General features: G+C 40.1%; 1 protein-coding gene across 2 annotated transcripts in view; it reads left to right on the top strand.

Moving 5' to 3' along the window:
• The first annotated feature begins 540 nt into the window (after window positions 1-540).
• NTNG1 (netrin G1) overlaps window positions 541-19,619 on the top strand; it is a 385,394-nt gene continuing 366,315 nt past the window's right edge. The window contains exons 1-2 of one of the 2 annotated variants that reach the window (XM_012648511.1): window positions 541-613; window positions 8,455-9,216. In XM_012648511.1, coding sequence (XP_012503965.1) covers window positions 8,971-9,216 — 246 coding nt within the window. In that variant the 5' untranslated portion in view covers window positions 541-613; window positions 8,455-8,970. Of the gene's footprint in view, window positions 614-1,362; window positions 1,536-8,454; window positions 9,217-19,619 lie in introns of those variants that run through there. The other variant, XM_012648510.1, reaches the window with a different exon arrangement.

Genomic DNA, 19,619 nt, shown 5'->3' with positions numbered 1-19,619 from the left:
TACTTCCCTTCTATGTAGGAAAACAAAACACGCTGATGCGTGTTTGCTTCTGAGACGCTTGCAGATTTCTGCGATTAGACCGTTTTCTTTACAGTGAAAGTCTCTTCCTATTGTGTTCAAGTCCGGATTTGCTTTTATCCGCTGTCAGTGTGTAGCTAAGAATGCTCCCAGGTGAGAGCGGGCCCCCGGGGGAGAATGAAGCGTGGGCCCGGGCATTTGCCCTTCACTTCGGGAAATGCACAGCTCTCCTTCCAACTTCAACTTTCAGAGGTGAACGGATTTCTAGAAGAGGAGGTGCGAGCATTGCCCCGGGCAGACTAATTGCGGGTTGAAAACACCCTTGTGATCACCCCGGGGGCGAGGGGTGGGTTTGGGAACTTCGGTTCGAGCAGGGGACAGCGCAGGGACGGGGGCGGGGGTGCAGAAGTGGGAGGCGCTCGAGGCGTCACTGGAAGCCGCGCTTCCGCGGGCGAGCGGGAGCGGGGCAGGGCGGAGGGCGGTCCTGCCGCGTCCTCGCCCCAGGTCTGCGGAGGGGCCGCGGCGGCCGGAGCGGCGGCAGCGACGGCAGGAGAGCGGGACGGAGTTAGGACCGCTCGGAGCGGCCGGGTCCGGGGTGGTGGGGGCTTTGCGAGCCCCGCACCCGCCGGCGGCGGCGGAAGGTCTGCGTTTTGGGCGAAGCGCACGTGCCGCCCCTGCGCGGGCCGCGGCGTCCCCGGCTCGCTGCCCGGCTTGTCCCCTCGGCGGCCCGCGCTCGCTCTCCAGCTCGCGCCCGCCCCCGAGTTCGCCGCGCGCTCCTGCCCCGCGGGCCGGTCCGGGCAGCGCCGCGGGCGGGGCGGGGTCGGGACCGCAGCCCGGAAGCGCGGCGGGCGCGTGTCACCAAGCGGACTTGGGGCGCGTCGCGTCTCGCGGCTCCAGCGCCATGGGCAGCGGCGTCTCTGACTTGAGCGGTGGAATGCGCGAAGGGGCCCGGGCGACGCCGGCTCCGGAGGGTTTCTTGGCGCCAGTGCTAACTGTCCTGATTTACGCCCCTTCTGACTGAGCTCGACGTCTTCATCCGCAATAAAATGAAAGCGGTGCCAAGCGGGATAGAGCCGCCCGGCCGCCGGTTCTGATCCCGGGAATCAGAGAACCGTCCTGCGGCTTAAAAAAAAAAAAAAAGGGAAAAGGAAAAGGAAAAAGGAAAAAAAAAGGAAGAAAGAAAGAAAAAGAAAAAAAGAGAATCGAAATAGAAAAAAGGACACAACCCTCGGTAAAAGTTTCAGGCGAGAAGTGGAAGCGGCCGCGGCGCGAGGACGCGCGGGGCCGGCGGGCCGGGCGGCGGGCGAGACCCCCGGCTGCGATTCGGTCGTTAACGTCGCCGCGTCTGGAGGGAGACGCACCTTTCTCCTGCTCGCTTCCTCTCCGCCCACCCGCGCTCCCTCCCCCTGCCTACCTGTCGAAGTCGCTGATCTTTCGCATTTCGGAAGAGGACGTCAGCGGAGGAACCCCGGCTCCGAGGGGGCGGCGTGCGGGAGGCTCCCGGGGCCGAGGCGACGGTGACTAGCGGCGGGCGCGGGCGCGGGTCCGCAGGGTGCTCTCCCGCGGTCGGCCGGGCGCCACCGGTCCACCCCCGCCCCTCGCGCTCCGCCCGCGCCCGGGAGGAGGCTCCGCGGCAGCCGCCGCCGCCAGCCCGTGCCAGCCCGCGGGCTCCGCTGCCGCGGCCGCCGCCCGAGGCGGACCAGGCTGGGCAGGGCCGCCGCCCCGCGCCGTCGGCTCGGCGGCCGCCCGCGCCAGGCAAGCGGGCCACACGGTGAGTGCAGCCGGCGTCCCCTCCTCCAGCGACCCGCGCCACCCGGCTTTGCCCCTCTTCCCGGGGCGCCCCCGCCCCCCGGTGCGAGCCACAGGCGGAGGGAGGGCTGCGGGTGGGCGAGGAACTTTGGAAAGCGCCCCGAGGAGGCAGCGCGCGGAGCCACAGCCGCACGCCCGCGCGCGGGTCTTCCTCGGGGTGCGCCCGGCAGGGTGCGTGTCTGCCTGCCCGCCGGGCACTGGCCGGCTCCCCGCGCTCTCCCTCTCACGCACCTGGCCACGCACAACGCGCAGGAGGGTTGCTATTCTGTTTGATTTTGCCAGTTGTCTTTGCTTGGGGCGGGGGGCGGGCGTGGAACACTTGCCCTGTTGCTGGCCCCGTAGAGCTAGTTGCCACACCGGGAGCTTTGCGGTGCCCTTCTTTAATCTCCTTTATTGGTGTGAGATTACAGCGTTGCTAGCCCATGTTGTGCAGCTGGGGAGAAAGGGAAATTGCAAGAGGGAAAGACTTGGTGTAGGAAAGCTGGTCTGTTTTCTCAGATTCTTTACTGGCATCACATTCATCTGTTAATGGATTCGGCTAGGGACATCGAATTGCTCTCCTGTATGGTTCTGTGGATATCTATATATAATACAAATAATACTGAATATTATTGGGCCTAAAATAACCAATTAAGTGATTCATACAAGGGAAAACTTAGATTTAAAAAAGAAACTGCGCCCTCTGCTGTTTATTTTAGTAACCTCAGCCGGGGACCATTTTTTTCAGAAATCCGCTTAAGAGTAGGTTGTCATTTTATAGGGCAAGGGAGGAAAATTCCTAGCGGGGATTTTAAAGCAACTTTATTTGGAAAAGTTGCAGGTTGGGTTCCTATCGTTGCGTTAGGTATAGGTTTCCAGTGAGTAGGGGGTCCCCCGTTCCTCCTCCATTCTCCTAAACACAGGGAATAATAGAGCCACTCCTTATAACAAATTGTCAATCTTTGGAATGGAAAATTCTGAGTAAGATTCAGAATTCCACTAAACATATGGTGAATCTGGCAGTAGAGTTGCTCTAGAAATAAGGCCCTGTTTTATGACTGAAAATACTAAAAGTTTTTTTATATTACAGAAATGAAAAAAAATACCCAGAGAGATCTTACAATGAAATCATTTATTCAAATATGCTTAGTGGTTATGCTTGTTGGAAAGTTTTTCAAAAATCCCCTTTTTGGGGGGAAGTCTTTCTGATTGGTTTGGCCCTTGAGGAGCATCTCAAACCTGTGAGAGAATCAGCAGCCCCACATTTCATTAAGTATTTTGAACTGTGTCACTTTGAATGCCTTACCCGCCTCCCTTTCTCTTTGGCAAAGGAAAAGCAGCTCAGTAGCTGTCCAAGATTCTTTTTTGAAGATAAGCAACTTTCGGTTTTTCATTAAGATAAAATTTGGATCTCTGCATGTGCATCAGCATGCCAAGAAAAAAATGCATCAAGTATTTCACACGTAATGTTGTTCCAGCTTACACATGTAAGGGATATATTTACTTTTCTGGATGCCCTGAATTGAGATATATTCATTGCTAAAGACCAACATGAGGATATTCAGGATTCTATGTATTGGGCTATTAATTTGATGATATTTTCTATTGTGAAATTTAAGAGGGATAATCTTAAAAATTTTGTAAGGAAACAGTTTATTTGGACATAAAACTGTTTTCCTATTAAGATTTTTGTTTTGTCAGCTGTCACTGGGCATGTGTGTTAAAATGATTCACATTAGCTTTTTTAGGAGGAGGCTAATGTATTTTGCAGTTTCCTTTTGCATATTTGCAATTGGTACAAATACCTGTCTTTGCTTCTATTATTATTCTGAAAAACATCAGGTACCGTGTTAAAAAAGTTAAGCCATTACACATTTAGTTGATAGGTTTCTTAAGTGTTGCAAAAATTTGGAGAGAGTTTTAGAGTTACAAAAGCATCAAGTCTCTTGGAAAGAAGTAAAATTTCATCCAACTTAGAAAATCAATTGTATATTAACGTTGAAAAATATATGTGTATGAACTATGTTGTGTAATATAAGGGATTATATTAGTCAGTAAGGTCTTAGGTTAGTAAGAGGTTTAGCATACCTTTAAGAATAATTTTATTTTCAGAATCCGAAGTTTTGTTTCAAAACTTCAGGTGGGTGTAGGTTTTCTCGTTTGTGTATTTGAGACCTTGGATCTCTGAACTTCCCTGTATGAGAATGAAATATTTGTTGCTCATATGGTAATTAAACACCAGATTTCTTCCAGGCTTAACTGATTCTGAAATAATTTTATGTATTATTCCATTCCCAAACATCCTACAAAATATGTGCTCTCTAATATGTCTAATCTGTCTTCTCTCAGTGATAATAGAGATCTTTCAAATACTAAGGTGTGTTATTTGGTTTTATTAACATTTCATGATAGGCTGTTGCTCATAATACCCAATCAAGAAGGAGTAAGCTATGCCAATGATGTACATCTTCAATTTCTTGTATTTTGAGAGACAGTTAGCAAAAGGATAGAAGCATATGTTTCCCATTAAGATAATTAGAATATGCTTTCTTCACAACAAATAAGTGCAAAGAGCATTGAATACGTGTTAAAATATCTAATGTAATAAATTTCATCGTGACTGTGTTAGCAGCTGCTGATTTTGATAGGTTATAGAATTTTCATACCTTTATCTATTTATATTTTTCACTCAATGGTATATGGTTATAATCAATTTTCTTTTTGTTCTTTCCCATTCAGAAACATGCATATTTATAAAGTTCTTCATGTCTATGATGAATGAATCAATAGCTGTCTATTTCAGGTACCCCTGAAGAACCTGAATATTTATGAAGTAAATAGCCCACTCCCACCGCCTAGTGAGATTATGTAATAAAATGAATGCTGAAAGCCAACTAGATTAGGAGATTTACTGGCAGCATTTTCCTCTCAGTTGTTGAAATTGGCGATTGTTTTTGGGATATAATTGTCTATAATTTTAATCACTATTACTTCCATGTAATATTTTGAGAGGCTTTTTTTTTTTTCCTGGGGAGAAAAAGGGCCTATGAAATGCCTTCTGCAAAGTTAATCCAAAGTAGAAGAGAATTAGCTACAGAATCCTGGAAAATATACATGTTCTATGTATGCAAAGCCATTTTATAGCCCATTTTAGTCCTGATCAATAATACCTATCTACTTGAGAGCCATGACATAATTTTATCTTTTTTCATTGGCTCCATAAATTTATATGCCAGAGGTCTGTGGAGTACTCACAGCATGTTAATAGGTATTTTTATCAAAGAGGACTTCTCAGTACTTTAGTTTCCAGGTAGAGGTGATGGCATTATTTGATTACAGTGAGTTCCCGAGGTTTGCAAAGTCAAGAGCTAGAACTGGGGCTGCCCAGAGCTCTTCCGAAGCTGCTCTTATTTAGGTGACATGGACGCCTGAGACAAATTCAAAGGCCACATTACTTGGCAATTAGTTTAGTTACGGGCTGGAAGGGGTACGTTTAGTATATTAAGTCCCCAAATATGTCATTGACTGTCCTTCTCCTAATTGGTTTGCCTAGCTGTTTGCTGTGATGACCTAGCTTTTAAGAAGCTATTGATAATTTTAACCTGGTTGAAAGCTTAGCCAGATGGAACCCTTGCCATTAGGTAATGGAGGTTAAGGTGTAAATAATATTCTATTTTTCCATCATTTTTTTTTCTTCGAAAACTCTGTCATTATACTTTCATAGCAAATTCCTAATTTTCGCAGAGGCTTCTTTTCTGTTGTGTGTCGTGGAAGTTCGTAGATTTAATTTCTTACTATAAGAGGATTTTCTTTGAAGCGTATGTGGCACTGACAAGTAAGGGGACCCTGAAACGAAGGACACGTAGTGATGGCACAAACATAAAAATGAGAACGAAATCAAATAATTATGTTAAAGAGCAGCTTAGTGTCCCCCTGCTCCTGATCTGTAACATGCCGTGGTCAATATCTTTTTCTGTGTCAATGGGAGCTCATTAAACGTAAATTCTGCAGACTAACTGAGCCATGCCATATTAGTGCTTGCCAAAGCTTGACATTTTTAATGCATTAATAATATGTCTGTAATGTAATGGAAAACTATTAATCACAACTGGTTATGTGCCAGAAATTTAAGCTATAATTGGCTACTTCTTGTCAAGAATGTCTGTTGCGCAGTCCTGCAACTGCCTAATATTCAAATATCTTGCACTCCTCTGCATTTTTCCTTGTCAGTTCTCTAAATTCAATCAATGGTGTGGTCCATAATTCTGTGTAATGACCATCATTATAATTCTCGTATACTTTAATGAGAATTCGTTATAATGGGATTGCCGTTGTGTCAGGAGATGGTGACGGGTTCACACACATTTCCTTACCATCCAGATTTTTCACATACAAATGCATATAGTCACCCTTTATTTTGTGGTTACAGTAAGGCAAAATGTGAATGAGGACAGAGGACCCAGGAATAAATGGATAAGGGGAATATCATTTATTGGTTAGAAAAAGTGAAGACTAATCTCAGGAAGCACTCAAATACATATTTACAGTTATATTTTTAAAATAATATTAAAAATGAACACATAATGCTCACTCAGTTCAAACTCAAAGCAGTCCATTCCAGGTCTTAAAGATTGTATCATTCTTGATAAATAAACTACTGTATATATGAAACTAACAATCAGAATTAATAATTTCTTTTTTTTTTTATTTCAGCATATTATGGGGGTACAGATGTTTAGGTTACATATGTTGCCCTTGCCCCCACTCCAGTCCGAGTTTCAAATATGTCCATTCTTTGGGTGGTGCACATTGAGAATTAATAATTTCTGACGTAGTAGATTTTACATGCTACAGGTGTAATGCCCACTTCCTCCCTCGCCCTGGAAAGTGTTTATTTCCTCTTATAATAAAATAGTAAACAGTTGAAACATGCATCTAGGAAATGTAGATTTGTATCATTTTCACACCTTTTCAGATTATTACTTGTCAAATTGTTGGATGTTTCTGAAAATATCAACTTAAAATTACTAATGAATCTGAAAAAAGCATAAGGCTGTAGTAGCCCCAACACATGCTTCTCTGTGATTTTTTTCTTTTTAGCTTAAGATTTCAAAATGTGCTTAACATAGTATAGTCTTTAGGTTACAAGGAAAAGGCAGATTCAAATCTGTAGTTTATACATGTTTAGACAAACTGCTAATTATTGCTTCATAGAAACTCAAATATTCAACACTTTTCCTAATAGAAAATATCACAAATTGCAGCTGTATGATAACATTTTATGAATTGAATATAATGAAAATTGCACTTGCATCCATAAAGCAATTATTATAAATTACTTTGCTATGGAAACACAATTCAACCATCTGTTGGCATTTCATAGTCTCTGTGGCTTAGTTCATTTTAAGATGGTACATTATTTAAATATAATGAATTCCCTTCATAAGATTGTTTGAAGATAATGAACTTCCATATTTCAAGTGTTTAATGTGAATTGAAGGGTCTATGATGGAATTTTCCAAAACTGGGCTTTTTTGTCCCTTTTGAATTGTTTAAAAAATAGTTAATTTTGGGACTATGAATATGAATGAACTAATTAAGCAAATGCACTTTTTTTTAACTCCTAGTTTCCAAATATTAGTGTTTGTTTAGTTTGTTTAGATTTGGACAGTGATCTCTAAAGAGAAAAGTTGCCTGTTAAACTCACTAGTGATTTCGTACCCATAGTTAGATAGGCTGCTTTATCAGTTAACCAAAAGTACTTTTAAACAGTAATTTTTATTTTCTCTTTGAATTAGTGCCATATTATTCTGCTTCATGGCCTGTTAACTCACCCTCAGCTATTTTTATATGTGCATTTTAAATTGTGCGTTTTACTATGGAGTTTTTAGTTTTAAAGCAGTATAATATTCGCCTTTGGGACAAATTCTCTTCTGTTACAGAAAGTAACAACATATGCAGATGTAATGGCTATAAAAAGATGTAAGACAATAGAAAATTCTTATGAAAGGAAAATTTGCTCCTTTGGATTTATTTTTGAATATTTTTTTCAGAGAGCCAACTTATCTTTATCACTAAATGCTACTAAACAAAAGATGCTAAATTCTTCCAATATAATGAGCAAATCCACAGGGACAGACTCATGAAACCAATCCTGGTTTTCACTCCAGCTAACAAAAGCTAAGAAATATACAAGGAATTTGGAGATTTTTAGGGTCTCATTGCCAAGAGACAAAAGCCATACAAGTAGTTGTCATTCCTTTGTCATTGTTATGAAAGCGCTCATTTCCCCATTGTTCTCTTGGAAGATTTTCTAGCACTGCAACATATGAGAAATGTTTAAATCTAGCTGCTTGCTCTCAGTTTTGTCAAGATGGAAATATAATTTTTGAAGTGAAAATCTGTAACTCACCTGGAACACACGCATCTATCTTTGTTATGGAAGAGTTAAATCCTTCATATCGAAATTCTCCCCAACATGAATGATTTCTGTAGTTTGCTCATTCTAGCAAAGCAGCAGAGTAAAGGTTATCCATATTACACCAATTTGCTTTACATTGCATCAAACCTCCAAAATGTCAACATACCATACATTTCGTAATACATTGATTCTGGGACAATAACTCTTACTCTTATTGTTTCTAAAAGGGTATTGGTGCCGGAAGAAAAGAATGATTGACGGGAAACAGACACCGGGCTATAGACACTCATCCTTTCGCTTCGGATACTGACATCTCAGCGTGCCTGAGCATCCCCTGTGAGCTGAGCACATTGAGGATCGCTCAGGGTTGTCGGGTGAGCGACAACGGAAGAGCCACCACTTTGCTAGATTATTCTCTACAACTGGACATCTTTTACAGAAACCAAACTACACCCGAGTCTATTTAACAAATATGTTCTAGGACAAAGAAAGAGCTGCAAGTAGCTGTTACCGCCTAACACTCAAGTATGTTAGGCTTCCGCCAAAGTCCTCAGTATACCTGAACACGCACAGTATTCTAACCCTTCACATTTGCTTTTGGAATCTGCTTTGCGGTCCCATCCTCTTCTTTGTTTTTAATATACAGACCTACCTACATATAGACATATATATATATATGTCTCTGTAAAATAGAAACATCACAGACTGCTTTAGTTTCCTCGAAGATTATAAAGAATTTAGAGATGTATTTGTCAAGATTCCTCTCGATTCATGCCCTTTGGGTTACAGTGTCCTCAGTGATGCAGCCCTACCCTTTGGTGTGGGGACATTATGATGTGTGTAAGACTCAGATTTACACAGAAGAAGGGAAAGTTTGGGATTACATGGCCTGTCAACCGGAATCCACGGACATGACAAAATATCTGAAAGTGAAACTGGACCCTCCGGATATTACCTGTGGAGACCCTCCTGAGACATTCTGTGCAATGGTGAGGCAACCTTTTTCAATAGAGTATTTCATATAAATGGGGTCTAATTGCATATGCATACAAATGTGGTGAGCAAGAAGGCTTAATTTATGCAATGAGCTGGATCTGCAGGTGGCAGATTTGTGTTAACAGGCTAGCTGCATTCTCAGTGGAGGCTTGCACTGCCTGGAGTTCCAGTTCGCACTCTTGATTGATGCGCTGAAACTCACCTTCTGCTTCCTTGCAACTCAAAAGTTCCACTGAGGCAGGTGCACTACATATATTCTAAAAGAAAAAGTCCAGTTGAAGGTTAAATTTCAGAGTGGAGGCTGGGAATATGATTAGGACATATCTGTTATGTTAAGGATAAAATCGTTTGGCAAACCAACTTTAAAAACACACAGGTTTCTTAAAACCCATGTCTAAGGCCCGTCCCAAATTCCATAGTTTAGGCTAGATTAGATTTCATGACTTTCTTCATCAGGAAGCCACTACGATTTGGAAGTCCTGGTTAGGAGACGAGTCAGAAGAAAAGCAGAGGAGAGAGGGACTAAAAGCCTTGTGAGAGCTTTTGCGAGAAAAGTCTTATTTGCCTACTCACGCAACCCTTTATTTCAAGGGTCACAGTTTTCTATGGGTAAAGTGACCATTGGAGCATTGAAAATATATTTGCTGAAAAGTAATGAGTTGGGAGATATAAATTCAGATACTATCATTTGATAAGCAGAGTTACAGAATTTATTGTTCTCGTGGTGTATTAAATCTTTTTCTGGTGGAAAGTTAAATACTATGTGAAAAGTTAACGTTGGAGTGACATGTTGAATTTTCATGAAGTACATAGCTGAAAATATACCTATAAAATATTAGTAATGAGATTGGAGATTAAAATGTATAAATTAATGAGCTAAAGAATTCAGACAGTGGGTTTAGTTGGTTTATGTTGTTTTGTTTTTTTTTTATCATGGGTGGTCTTTATTTGATACAAGTACTGTGACCTCATTTTTCTCCACATAACAGATATAATTGTGTGGCAGATTTTAATAGTATTCTTACCTGACTTTATTATCTTGAACCTGGCCTGGCATTTTCAGGATAGTGAAACTATTAATCAAAGGAGCATCTGTTCACAGTCCCCAGTGAGTTAAATTAGCATAAGATCATCTTAGACCTAGCACTATAGAAAGAGTTTTGTACCAGGAAACAATTTTGAGCAATAAAGAATGTTTTCACCTGAAAGCTAAGGGCTTGCCATTTTTCAGAAGTGCCTTTGGGGACTGGTTTGAATTATAGTCTAAACCTGATTTTGTGGAGAGTGAGAAAAAGAGCTTGGCTATTAGGTGTCACTATGACGAAAGTGCCCTAAAAGACTAAATATTTCAGAGAGAGGACCCGTCTCTCTGGGAAACAGGTATGTGCTTTGCAAAGATGTTGCATTTTAGAAACCAGAGACTTTCAGAGAAGGAGTTTATTCAAACATTAGCAAAACTATAATATGTATGTAGAGGAGCAGAGGCATTTGTTGGCTTTATATAAGGTTTGTAATAATTTCTCAGAAAAGGTCAAATTTAAGATTTCATTGCAAATCTGGCTGAAGTTGCTGTTTGGGTTAGGTTGTGCAATCTTCCCTCCTTACAGCAGTCCGGGGCCAGTTTTTCATATTAAGAACACTCTAGCTCTATGTATCGCTCTATATGACACTTGTAACAATATGCCTCTTCTGGAGTTGTTTAATAATTTAAAGATCTTGGTGAAATAGCAAATATCTTTCTCAGGGAGCTTTTTTACCTCACATAGTCCCTGTGCAGTGTTTTTAAGGTGTGATTTGTATGTGCACCTTCCCTGATCTCAGCCTCTGGCCAGACAATGCTTGTTCAGTGCTGCTCCTGTCCCGTCATTTTGAAGGGTTTGCTTGGTGTCTTCAGCACGCCCCCTTCTCTCATCCATCCACTGCATATTACAGAACTTCCCATGCCTGCCTTTCAAAAAGACATGGTCTAAAGTCCTTAAGTCCATCCCTGCCAGTCCACTGGCTAAATGATGTCAGAGATCAAATGAGAAAAAAGAATTAAAATCATATCCTTCACCTTTCTCAAGACATGTATAACGTGTATGCTTTACAAGTTCACATGAAACTCCACGGGACAGTCTTTTAAAAGGCTGCATCTTAGTATGATAGAGACAGTCAGAAGCCTTGGTGGGTTTAAACTTGTCATTGAACACAGTGGTTTTTCAAGGGAGGGCGTAAGGTTTGTGAGATGTTACCCATCAATGCTTAGTTTGTGTTCCTTAATATGCATATCATTGGTATGACAGATTTAATAATCTGTCCTTTAAACGCACACTTTGGGACCATTCGTATGCGTATCACGTGCCAAGTCGATGATAATGGTCTAATATAGCAACACTTCCTCTCTGCAGTTTTGGATTTTCCGTGAAACTCTTCAGTGTGAGGGTTCCTGACACAAGGCTGTAAAACTGTCTCAGGATGCTGTCATATCAGACCTGTTTAGGTGCTCCTTAGTCCAAGGTCTAATGGGGATCCATAAACTCATTTGTGTTATGACTTACGTGTTCTTCCCTCCTTGACACCTGCGTCCATACCTGCTCCCTCGGAGTCGTTACGGCCTATCACATCAGGGCAGCTGCCACGCAAGCACAGCCCCTGTATGTAAATGTTTGCTGCAAAATGGTTTCACTAATCACTTCTTCAGCTAGCGACACCCTTATTAGCTGTGACTGTAGAGTTCTGAGCACCGAGGGGACATTTGGTGAGAGAAGTGCCCTACAATTTGCATAGCCAATTTCTTCAATATAAAGTTGAAGTTCATTGGCATTGAGTTAAGAGTCTGCACTGCTGCTTTTTGCATTTGCTTCATCATTATATGCCAGTGACTATCCATACATATTGCATTTATTTTAATATAAAATGAAATTTTAGGGAGAAAAGGAGCACGTGATTCCATTTTACAGTAGATCTCTGCTTATTAACTCAGATGACATACTTAATACATCTTCAGTGTAATTTTAAATTGCTCTATATTAATTGTATCAGTATTTATAAACAGTGGTTTTCCATAAACATGTATATGTATGTATGAGTTGTGTATATTGAAAACCATACATTTTCTTTTTAATTTAATACATTCTTTTAAAGTTGATGGTGGCTTAAAAAGACCTTTGTTTTTGTTAAGGGGGAAGAATCTGAGGGGGAGGGGAGGGTTAACCATACTTTTTTTAGGCTGGGATAACATATTTGTATAGACCCTATCCTTTCAGCCACATTAAAAGCTGCAGGTAGCATAGCTTTGTCCGGGAACACAGATCGTCTAGTGACTGCAGTTTGTTTCAATTTGCATAAAGAGCAGATAAGATGATCTGAACCTGCGTGTAAAGCTGAAGGGACAACACAAAGCTATGACTTGTTCTTTGTGTTTAGACAAACTTAGCTGTCATATCTCCATGTAACACCCCAGTGGCTTAAAAATGGCAAAATTATCTGCAATTATCTCTAGCCTGCAGCTCATTTTCTGGATAAGCTAAACAGAAGCTTTGAAAAGAAGCCTACAGACGGAAGAAGTCATGTGTGTTTGTACAATTTATGGCACAGAAGTGCTGATGACTGTAGAAATGGAAGCCCTTGAGTGCTGCTATGGATTTCAGAGCCAATCAAAACTAAATTAGAAAACAAAGATTATTAAAAAGTCTTCCGTGCATGTAATTTTGGCATAATGTTATGAGGTGGACATTAAATGTTTCCCTTGGAGACTGTCAGCATCATTAATGCAGCATGCCTTTAATTACAAGTAGACTCATATTACTAAAAAATTGGAGAAAATAAAGTACTCTGAGGTATAGTTAGCAATACTTTCATTATGTTTACTGAAATAATTAAAAGAAAGGGTGTAATTTTTCTAAATAAAATGTCAGAATTTGAAATGAAAATGGATTTTCTTTAAGAAATTCACTAATGTGTGCCTGTGCTCTCGATAGGCATTTATTCAAGTACCTTAGCAGGTCTACTAATGATCACTCCATATTGTGCTATTTCTAGATAGGCTCCTATTAAGAAAAGAACTTTAATTATTGTAAGCACTGTGGATAGAGCATATTTCATTATGTTCAAATGTAATTTATGAAAATGGTAGAAAGCTGCCTTGTTTTATGATTTCAGAGGAACACCATGGGATGGGTGAGTGGTAATGCATAGTCTCAGCGCTATCCATAACTTAAATTTCCGATTTGACATCAGATCAGGTTGCCATCTGGTGGCTATCAGGTGGCTTTTGAGAAATTAATTTAATAAACTCAGTTACATTTTCAATGACATGGAATTAATATCAATTTTCCAAAAACTGGGAATGACGTTGACTTATATAATGATCAACTAATCTTAAAAATACACTCTGTTCACGTGAAACAAAATTCAGTAAATGAATGAAGTTTTAATAACGTCTTTCATTTGAACTGATTTATCCCTTAATTATGCCAGACTGGAATTTTTTTTAAAAAAACTTCAGTTCTTTCATTAACACTTCATTGTTATTAGTTCATTATTTAGACTTACTTCTTAGAAAAGTTTAAGTCATATTTGTAATGAATTAAATTGTAAGAAATCAGTTTTTCTGATTATGTCACTATATCAAGTATTTCTTTGTTGAGGAGCCTACAATATTTCCTTATTATCTGTTGCATCAAGTCTAAAGTATTTTACCTGCTTTTTAAATTTGGGTGCATGCCACCCTATTTCCCAATACTTCCTATCAGGACCCTAGGGCATCTCCAGGGGATTTAAGGCTGGCAGTCTGATTGGAAGGGGACTACTGGATTTGGGTTGAAGCTTCATTGGCACAGCGTGCACAGCTTATGGGGGAGGCCTTGGGAAGGAGCTGATAAAGATTATGGCGGGGCTAGCAAAAACCTAAAAGCACCTCATGTCATTTATTGTTTCCACTATTCCCTGTGTGTACAAGTATTGTCTTTGTTGCTCTAATGCTTCCCAAATATTGCAGACTACTGTGTGCAGAGTGAAGTGAACAGAGCTTTCAGCACATGCAAAACGTACTGGCGGTGGTGAGAATCAAAGTTAAATACTATATGCTTGCTGCCGCCAAAGGAGGTAAAGAAGAGTCCTGAGCAAAATTAATGCAAGGTAGTGTGCATGCAGGAAGTGGGAGAACAGAGAAGTAAGACTGGCACTTAGAATTTAAAGGTAAAACATTATTTTGCGGCATGTCAAAGGGCCACTTGGAAAATACTATCTGGGAGTCAAGTGCCTAAGGTTAAACAGTGTCAGAAAAGGAGAGGAAAAAAAGGCTGGGTGTTGGCTGGGCGCTGTGGCTCACGCCTGTAATCCTAGCACTCTGGGAGGCCGAGGCGGGTGGATCGCTCAAGGTCAGGAGTTCGAGACCAGCCTGAGCAAGAGCGAGACCCCGTCTCTACTAAAAATAGAAAGAAATTATCTGGAAAACTAAAAATATATATAGAGAAAAAATTAGCCAGGCATGGTGGCGCACACTTGTAGTCCCAGCTACTCGGGAGGCTGAGGCAGGAGGATCGCTTGAGCCCAGGAGTTTGAGGTTGCTGTGAGGTAGGCTGACGCCAGGGCAGCAGAGCCAGACTCTGTCTCAAAAAAAAAAAAAAAAAAAAAAGGCTGGGTGGAGTGGATGAATGCACAGCATTTTAATGCCAGCCTGGTGGCCTGGCTGGTAGTAGAATGACTTTTTATATCTGGCAGGATGGAAGAGGAACAAAAAGCCATAGAACCTGATGAACTTTATATATATACATATTTCATGCATGCATGTATATTTCATGTATGCATATATATATATATATTTATTAATTTAGGAGGTGCTGGAATATGCTGAGTGAGATGAATATGGGTCATCTACTTGGAGCTCCGGTTTTACATAAAGATCAGGGGAAACATTTAACTGAATGCAAAAATGCAAGATTTTTACAGGTGAAACATTTGCCTCCAAAATAATGATTGCCTTATGGTGGACTACTTTAAATTACCTCCTTCAGTCCTCCAAGAGGTAACTTTATCTGCTCTTAATTTAGAGAAACATCACTTGAAAAGTGTGAGAAGTGGTGTCCTCAAATATAATAGTCTATCTGGACAGTTTGGGGATCTATTGGGCATATTTTCCAGACTTTTGCAGGGCTTGCTCTGCTTTTTTTGTTATTGTTTTTTAACATGGGTGTTAGGCTGGTATCTTTATCCTCTGATTTTGAGGACTAGTGTCCGTCACACAAGAAGCCCCTCACCTCATGTCACCTCCTGTCTACCAGGACAAGCAGAAGATATTCCTTTTGTTTGGCATAGTGTGTGCGCCTCTCCACGTGCTCTTACCCCACCTGTCCTTCAAGGTCTCTGGTTCAAATGTTTAGTATATTCTGACTCTTTAACTGGATCACTGCTCTTTAAGTGAGATAATATGTGAGAGAGCCACCACACTTGCTGATGCATAGTAGGAATTCACCAGAGACTGTACATCGTATAGTTTTTATATCTTACAGCATTTAACATACTCCTAGACAACAAATAAATAATAACATGGTTTTTAGTTGATTAATTATCAATTGATTGAATATAGTACAGTTCTGTACTGCATAACCACATTTCGGTCAAGAATTGACCACTTCTACCATGGTAGTCTCATAAGATTATAATACCATATTGTTACTGGGCCTCTTCTAAGTTTAGATATGTTTAAGTACACTAATACTGACTGCTGTGCTGCAGTTGCATGCAGTATTCAGCACGGCAGCGTGCTGTGCAGGTTTGTAGCCCGGGAGCTGTAGACTGTACCACATAGCCCAGGTGTGTAGCAGGCCGTGCGGTCTGGGTTTGTGTGAGAACACTCTGTACCCAACACATCTCTCAGACCTTATCCCTGCTGTTAAGTGACACATGACTGTATTTGATTACCAGAATGTTTTCTATTTCTTGAGAGATTTTTATCATAAACCTAAAATTTGTTTTTTCCTCGGAAAATTAATAAACAACTAGAAAAATTTAGCTTCTGCACTTGGGGAGCTTCTGATGATCTTCTCAAAAGAGAGGTGGTAGAGGAAAAATCTACTGCATCATATTATCTATAGTTTTTCATCCTTTTTTACGTTTACTACTATGTTTCCACATTTATTTTTGTCGTTATATAGTCTTCAAAAATATGATTTTAATAGCAATACATATTTTATACTATGGATATACAATATTGTATTTATTATTTTCCCTTCTTACATTTTGGTGTTATTTCTATTCTTTTTTCTATTGGTTATAACGCTGTGTTGAACATATATCGAGATAGTCTTCTTTATCTAAACAGAATCTTCTTCTCCCATGTACCAAACCTCCCATATTAAATGAATATGTTTTTAGGATGTTGAGCTCATTGTATCATATTTTGCTGAGGCTAAAGGTAGGGCTATATTCCCATTGCTCAAGGATGGGATCACCACTGAATGGAATGGACTCATAGGGAAGGAGGTGCCATGAGCCTTAGGCAGGTCCCTTTCTTTGGGCCTTGCTGTTTTGTCTGTACATGAGAGTGCTTTCAGAGGCAAAAGGGAGACAGCTTTGGCCACGTGGTGGAGAGCAAAGTCAGGAGCCCTCTTTGGAGCATTAAGCCGAAGATGAGTAAATTACACCTTGTAAACTATACCCGTGACTTTAAAACTTGTTATAAATTAATCCACAGCGAGAAATAGATTTTGTGTTGGAACTCAGTGAACACACACTTATACACACACACAAAACAAAAGCTTCACAAAATAGTTCTTACGTTTTCTATGTGCCATGCTTTCTGATATTTTTTCTTTATATTCCTTTCTCTTTCTGTAATTTAACAGATAATTGAAAAGTACATACTATCGTGATCCACAAATCATATGTAGCATTGTTTGAAACTTGAATAAATGGGAAACTACTGTACATATCATTGTATAATGTCCTTTTTAAAATTCAACATTATGTTTTGCGATAAACTGTTGTATACTATTCTACCACATGGATATTTCTTCAACCAGTCTTCTATTTCTAGACATTTAGGTTGTTTGGTTTTTGCACTTTAAGGCTCTTGACCAGTGTTGTCAAATTGTCCACCAGAAAGATAGTTAACGATTTACACTTCCACCAGCATGTTATGAAAATATGCTTGTCATTAGATCCTTTTCAATACTGGACATTATATTCCTAAATTTTCTTCTAATATAGGGCCTTACCAGATAAATGAGGGTATGGAGTTTACCCAAAAGAATAATGATAAAATTGTCCAATTCCCATCACCTGTTCTGCTAAGATTATAATTTTTAATAAATTTGACATTGATATAGGGACATATTTGAAGATAAGACATTTTATTTTTTAAAGATTTATTCATTTATTGAGAGGTTGATTTTGAATATGTTTCTTGGCTATTTAAATGTATTTCTAACTGCAGTAGTTTTAACTCCTTTGTATTTTTTGCCCCCTTTGTAACTTTTCTACTGGCCACCAATTAAAAAAATATATATAATATAGAAGTGTATATATAAAAAAGTATATAAAATATTTGGGCCTTTTATATAAACTCCATTTTTTTGTTAGTTTAATTGGTTCAAAATATGAATATCCTTTTTGCCAGAAGAATAGATCTCCTTTCAGAGACTTTTCCACACTCTTCATATTGTGGAAATGTTATGATTTTCTGCACTGACCTTTGGGGGCAGAGACATAAACTTAAGGCTAGGAAAGATTCATCTGCGTGCCCACTTCTGTCTTTTGTTCCTGTTGTAAAAACTATCGAAGTTGCCGTTTACCCTTAAGCAAAGCAGCATTTTTCACTTAGCATCAGTCTTTTAGGAAATAGTTGCATCCTGAAACATTTTCCTTATGTTAAGCTTCAGGTGTGAAATCTGCTTTGGTTTTGGTTCACCAGACCAATAGGTAAGCTGGTTTTTCATGTGCCATTTTTAAATTTTGGAGTTTCTTTTCTTACAAAAGGAGAAAATGATGAAAGTTGCTCCACAGCATAATATTTCCAAAAAACTTACTGAGATTGGCAAGTTGTAAATTTCTTCTCATTTTGCTGGGAATACACAGATTCACATAGTATCTGTTCCATGAAAATTAAAGATGTGAGCTGAGGAAGAAACCAGAATTGGTTTTCACTCTCTGACCTACTTTGAAGCTGACTTCTAAAATATTAAATGAAGAATCGAACTGAGTATTGCTCTAGTAGAAAGAAATAGTTCTTTTGGTCCAGAGAGCTGACGTCCGTTTAGAGGTCCAGCTGCTGACATCATCGGGTCACGTCTACACAGTGATTTTTCACCATCACCTGTAACTTTTTGTTTCTTTCCTATTACTCCCTTTTCTTTTTGGAAGTGATGAAATGAAGAAATCAAATACACTTTCGAACAACTTCTAAGCATGGTCTAAAAATTAATCTTGTGTTTCTGCAATGTTGTCATGGTTCCTCTATAGTGATTTGTTTGAGCGAAAAATTCATATATTGGTAGAAAAGATTGGACAAGTGTGAGGAATATGAAACCTGCCTAGAAGTTAGAAGACTGTTCTAGAAAAAGCATTCTACATCTCAAAAAAAAAAGATGTTTTAGTGAGTGCATAGGTGCCAGAAGACATGAGTGTAGGATGTGTAAAACTATAAATCATCTGCCAGACATGGAGAGCTGAGATTGGTAGGTCACGTGAAGGTTATACCAGAGGACCACAATCTTTTTGAAAGTGACATTCAAAAGCTATGGTTTTCCTTGTAGGTCAGGGTAGATTGAGGTCATTCACATAATGGACCGCTCTCTCAAGAGAGAAGAGAATTCAATGCATGTGCTCTGCACAAGTTACGGAAGGGGATATATGCATAACATAGAGAAAATGAGCTGGTGGCCAATATGCTAATCTGAGATTGGTGACTGATGCCTGGACCACTCCATATGGGTTTTTATTTCAAAGTTTAGAAAGACTTATCTTATCTGAGATGTTAGAGAGCATTCTCATCAATGCGAGAGAATTATCTGGCTCAGAATAATGTTCTATTTAGCCATCACAGGGTCAGTGCTTTTATAGTGCATAGCACAATGTGATGCATATAGTAGTACTTAATGCATGCTTGTTGAATTAAACTTGTGTTAAACTTATATTTTTACGAAAAACATTTGGAGCTCATATTTATAAAGAACTTACATGGTGCCATGTACTGTACTAAATGCTTCGACTATGTTGGTTCTTGTAATCCTCAGTCCTATCTTATTCTTATTCACCAGATGAGGTGATTAAGGCATGAGGTTAAATAATTGTTCCCACTAAATTGGGAACAGGATATAAACCCAGGCACTCTGACACTGAGACTGTTCTATTCCCGCTGTAATTTTATTTGTAGCATGTGGAATAATCATAGTGAAAACCTTTTTAAAAATCA

The sequence above is a fragment of the Propithecus coquereli genome, unplaced genomic scaffold, assembly GCF_000956105.1.
Source record: "Propithecus coquereli isolate 6110/MARCELLA unplaced genomic scaffold, Pcoq_1.0 Scaffold289, whole genome shotgun sequence".
Taxonomy (NCBI): Eukaryota; Metazoa; Chordata; class Mammalia; order Primates; family Indriidae; genus Propithecus; species Propithecus coquereli.
This window is presented reverse-complemented; position numbering and strand designations above follow the sequence as displayed.